We start from the raw sequence: 5,465 nt of genomic DNA, 5'->3' as shown, positions 1-5,465 counted from the left end.
AGGAGGACAAACCTCCAGACGGCCACAATGATACTTAACACTAGAGTATGAAGAGGCTTAAGTCCTTAAACAGCTCCATGTTCACTTGTCTTGGTGTTTGTAAAGTTTCCTTCCACACTCTAGTTCCTGGAGGTGGTGCAGAAATATGATTGCTGGTATTCACTCGGAGATAGTGTGCCACCACCTTACTACAAGCTCATCTTCACTGTCTCAGACTGTCACTTTCGGGACTTCAAGTTTCAAGGGTATAAGAAAGAAGATGGGACTGACATGGAGCCTGAAATGTCACTATCTTTCCCATGGTAAATGGAAATGTTTGTTCACAATGAACTTAATATCAAAGCTTCAGTCACAGAAACCTCTTCTGATATTAGTGTCTGAGAACAGTGAAGTTGGCAAAGCGTATGCTAGGTGGTGCAAGCTCACGCAGCTCCACAGATTTGTGCCACGAGCAGATACGAGCTGGCCTCATTTGGTTCCCAGTTGAGGCACGCGGTTGCAGCTCGGACACTCGTTGGAGCGTCACCGTGCATTCGACAGCCACTGAGAAGAATGGTTAGAGCTACACTGGCGTCAGACTTTTCCAGTCTTCCATCCTCAGGTGAAACTTTGCTCAACACTAGAAACTCCGCCTCGTCTAGCTTCCCAGATCTCGCCAGGAGATCCACCAAGCATCTCAAATGTTCCACGGTCGCGGAGATGCTGTAGTCTTGGGCCATGGACGAGAAGTAGCTCTTGGCTTCGTCCATCATCCCGAGATGGCTGCACGCATTGAGAAGACAGGTGAGAGATACCTCATTTGGATTTACTCCTGCTAGGCTCATCTCTCGAAACAACTCCACTGTTCGTCTTCCATCTTTGCAACGAGAGCTCGCTCCGATCATGCTTGTCCAGGCAACCACGTCTCTTGTGCTCGCCATGCCGTCGAAGATGGCCTTGGCACTCTCGAGGCATCCACACTCGCCATACATTGTCACCAGAGCACAGGCTAGACTCATGTTTGTTTCAAGACTGCGTTCCAGAATCCTCGCATGCGTTTCTCGGCCTTGTTCAACGTTTCTGAGGCTCGAACACGCACCGAGCACGCTCAAGTACGTGAACTCGTCCGGGACGACTCCAAGCACGTTCATCTGCCAGTGGAGATTCAAGGCCTCGCCAGCAAAGCTATGTCGGGTGTAACTCGACATCATACTCGTCCACAGATGCTCGCTGTTCTTGGAGCTCGAGAGCTTGTCAAAGACATTCCGGCCGCTACACAGGCATCTGAATGAAGAATACGAGTTTACCAGAGCATTCGCAACTTGGAGATGATCATCGACATTAAGACAAGAGCTTGATTCCAGCAGCTCGTGAATTTGCTTAAGTTCTTTCTCCGAGCGACATGCATTGATAATGTGGACGAAGGTGATCGCGTTCGGCCTCACGCCTTGCAAGCTCATCCAGCAAAATGTCTGCATGGCTTCGTCTCCGAGACCGTGCTGGCTGTATGCTCCAAGCAAACAAGTCCAAGACACCACGTCTCGTTTTTCGGGGACGATCAGATTATTTACGATGTCGTCATGCAGCAATCTCCCACACCTAGCTAGAGCTCCGACCAACGAATTCTCGAGAAGGGGAGGAATGGTGACTTTCATCTCGAGAACTTGTGATAAAATCTCTTGGACAGCGGCTGCATCGTCCCCGCAAGCACCCAGCGCGTTTACAAAGGTGAGGGCACTGGGTTTGAGGCCTTCCAAGTGCAACACTCGAAAGAGCTCAATGGCTGTATCACACAGCCCGTGCTGGGAGTAGGCCGCAACCATGGAGTTCCAAGTGACTACGTTCTTCTCCGGCATCGCGTCAAAGATCTTCCTCGCAGCATCAACTTCGTGACATCTACCATAGGCATTTGTAAGAGCTGTTGCAACACCAATCGTCATTTCCAGTCCGGCTTCCTGGACAGAGCTGTGGATCTTCCTGATATCGGACGAAAGATCACAGCCGCCAAGAACAGCGACGAACGCAACAGTGTCGGGCTTCACTCCTTCCAGTTCCATTCTCCTATAGGCTCGCAACGCATCCTTGCCACGACCAGCTTGAGCATAGCCATCGATCAAACAGGTCCAGGCCACGACGCTCTTGCTGCTGCTCGGCAAATCCTCGAAAACATCCTCGGCATCCTCCAGGCTCCCACACTTGGCATACATGCTCACCAGGCCGTTCGCCATCTTAGCAGCCATGGCTCTGCTTCTCGTGATCCGAGTGTCCAGTTCCCGTGCCACTGTCAGGCTCCCGAGATCAGCACAGGCTTGAACGAGGCATAGGAGAGTGATATCGTCAGCTTCATTCCAGACCCCTTCCAGCTCCATCCGCTGATGGAGTTTGAGAGCTTTCAGAGGCTCTCCATTCTCGACGTGAGCTCGCAGCATCGAGTTCCAAGACACCAGATCCTTGTTGCTAATCTCGTCAAACACTCGGATGGCATCGGCAAGGCTGCCACACTTGGAGTAGAGGTTGACAAGCGAGTTTTGCAGCAGTGTGTCCGAGTGGAGCAGTCCAGTGGCGAAAATCCGGTCGTGGAGAGCTCGAGCGGTGGCGAGATCTTGCAAGGCTGCACAGGCGCGAACCGAGTTTGCAAAGACGAAGCTGTCGGGTCGGCTAGATCCATCCAGGTCCATCTCCTGGAGGAGCCGTAATGCGAGCTCCATATGCCCATTCTGGATATATGCGGCAGTCATGAGCGTCCACGAGAAAACGTTCCTCGTCCAAATCTCTTGGAAGACGGCCCTGGCGTCGATGATACTACCACACCTTCCATACATTTGGACGAGCAAGTTTCCAAGATAAGTGTTGTGACGGATGTCCACTCCGGACGATACAATGCTAAGATGGATGCGCTTACCTTGTTCTAGGAGATCTGGACTGGCGAGCATCTTCAAAAGTTTAATCTCTTCCAGTGGATTCATGAAAACCCCGACAGCACTTCACAGGGCGCTGTCTTTTCGAGCAGAAAAAAGAATCAGTAGCTTAAGGAGAAGAAGTGCTCTATCCTTGGCCAATCTCTTTCGTTGTTTAGAAGAGAGAAAAATTGTGTCCGTTAAACAACGAAATGCTGAGGAAACTTGATCCACACCCGAGTAGGCGATCTCACTGAAGCTCACGTCCAAATCCAGGAGCCTCTTGCTTTCCTTTGTCAAAGGATTTAGCTGGGAGACGAGAGAACGATCAGATCGATAGAATGGAAAGAAGAAGAAAACAAGAACGATGCATAAGAAAGAGAAGGCCGGCCGACTGGAGACAGTCTGAGAATCTGGTATCCATTGCTCGTTCAAGAAGCATGGTAAATGATGGATGTCTCGGCCCCCAAAGACCACCTTCGATGATCATGGCGACTAGATCCCAGGCGGGACATCGAAGAACAAGCGTTATGCGAGCGACCTCGTTGCAGCATTCTCGTCATTTGTGCGTCGTCACGATGCCCAATCCTGGCATATGCGCTCACCATTTTCGCCCAGTTACCACCTCTTGTCGAGAGAAATGAAGGGACTCCTCGCATCATCATGCAATTGTCTCTGTGAAGGACTCGTAAGATGATGTTCCAGGAGAAGGAATTCGGATCCTGGATCCAATGGAAGACCTTGATCGCCTAGTCAAGATGCCCAAAATGGGCATTGCAATGTGGCTTGCTCGCCCGGATGAGCTCGTGCCCGCTGCGCTTCCCTGTGATCGCATCCTTGCTGCAATGGTTCTAGCCACGTTGGTGCATGGAAGCTTGGTTATCCCTGGCCTGGATGACGATGAGGGCAAAGGTGGAGGAAGCTGGTCTCCTGTGCCAAGTTCAAGGATGAGCGCTCCACACAGGGATTGGACAAGGAAATACTGTGGCTCAGGGGAGAGGCTTTGATCATGGTGTTTGATCACATACTTGTCTCTGCAGCTTGTCAAAAACTGTATAAAATTGGATGCCTTGTACCATGCTCACTTGAGAAGCTGCATATTTTGCAATTGATCTACAACACCCTTGGGCTTCTCTCCTTTCACTGTAACAAGATCATCGTCATCTTTCATTGTCATTGAGAAAGATGGACGTGTCAAATTTCTGCCAGTTGAGAATCATCCTTCCTTTCTTGGCGCTACTGGGAGCCCAGTAGCAAAGAAAGCGTTTCTTCCTCTGCCAGACATGCGGAGGATTCGTTGCTCTCGCCAACAAGCTCTACCTTTTTGGACATATGAACAGATGGCGCAATGCTGTGTCCTCGAATATTCTGTGCGTCCGCAGCTATGGAAGGTCGGGTGGGTGGTAACTGTAGTGTATACAGTCCGGTCTTTTATTCTTGATATACTCAGTGTCAGACAGAACTGAGAAAGGAGAGAAGTCCAAGGGTGTTGTAGATCAATTGCAAAAAGTGCAGCTTCTCAAGTGAGCATTGTACAAAGCACCAAATTTTATACAGTTTTTGACAAGTTGCAGAGACAAGTATGTGCTATGATAGATCACGCTGAAAAGCTACAATTTGTTCAAACACGGGAAAGAGGAGAGAAGCTCCTTTCTCAGAAGCTGGGCTGCATGCAGAAGAGATGGAAGCGCCAAGCCGGGAAAGACGTGTTCATGCTCTCAGCCAAGGATGTAACTCGGTGGCTGTCCCTCCAGCTGACAGACTAAACACGTTGTGAGCTTCCTGAGATTGCCTTCTCTGATACTCCATTTCGGTCTCAAAGCCTGCCATGTCAACTTGGACAGCATTCTCTCCCGGTGATTTCCACGATGATTTCCCGTAGTTATCGTGTCACTCCAGCTCGCGAGTGATCACCAATAACCTGTATCGCACAAAAACTTTAGGCCGGGATCGAGCAAGATGTTGGACTTACCTTGAGGTAAGCTTTAGTCCCGTCAGCAGCTGTATAATTCTCCAGCCAGCTCAGAAGCACGTTGGATGATAGGATAGATGAGATCTATTTCGCAGTTATTTGGCACGAGAAAACATGATGAGAGGAAGGTGGAAATGTAAAAGGAGGAAGAACGATATCTACCTTTTGCAGTATTTTTGCCATGCGCTCGAGGCCAAGACCAGTATCGGTATTCTTTTGCTTAACGGTTTTAAAACTCCAAGAAATTTCCAAGATCATGGTAGGCGCAAATACAATATCAGAACGGATGGATCAAAGCAAGATTAATTACCGCATCATCGGTCCCAGCTTCTTTATTGGAATTCCTACCTGACAGATAGCACTCATTGCCTGGGTTAACGCGAGAAAGACAGTGTCTCTTACATCGTCACGCCATATGGCGAGTCATCCATATACATGAGCAGCAGGAAGCTTCTATCTATGCAACAGATTGAAAGAATGAGAGCGATGACTGACGAAGACAAATGGCCTATATATCTTACTCGAGCTCCCAGGCAGCGTCGTGCTTGAAGTCCCTGAAGCTGAAGTTGCCCGGCATCTCAAAGAAGGACATGTCCAACCGACGTTTTCAATGTTGC

At 49.5% G+C, this 5,465-nt stretch overlaps 1 protein-coding gene across 1 annotated transcript; it reads right to left on the bottom strand.

Annotated features, from left to right (window-relative positions):
- Nucleotides 1–422: 422 nt before the first annotated feature.
- Nucleotides 423–2,945, bottom strand: LOC9653357 (pentatricopeptide repeat-containing protein DOT4, chloroplastic). Its single transcript, XM_024659440.1, has one exon. The coding sequence runs from the start codon at nt 2,943–2,945 to the stop codon at nt 423–425; it is 2,523 nt and encodes an 840-aa protein (XP_024515208.1).
- Between the last annotated feature and the right edge of the window lie 2,520 nt (nt 2,946–5,465).

Source organism: Selaginella moellendorffii, unplaced genomic scaffold (genome assembly GCF_000143415.4).
Source record: "Selaginella moellendorffii unplaced genomic scaffold, v1.0 SELMOscaffold_68, whole genome shotgun sequence".
In the NCBI taxonomy this organism is placed as follows: Eukaryota; Viridiplantae; Streptophyta; class Lycopodiopsida; order Selaginellales; family Selaginellaceae; genus Selaginella; species Selaginella moellendorffii.
Note: the sequence above shows the minus strand (reverse complement) of the source record. Positions and strands in the feature narration are given on the sequence as shown.

Bases quoted from the DNA above. Each gene is read 5' to 3' on its own strand.
- LOC9653357 (XM_024659440.1), bottom strand. From the start codon at position 2,945: ATGAATCCACTGGAAGAGATTAAACTTTTGAAGATGCTCGCCAGTCCA.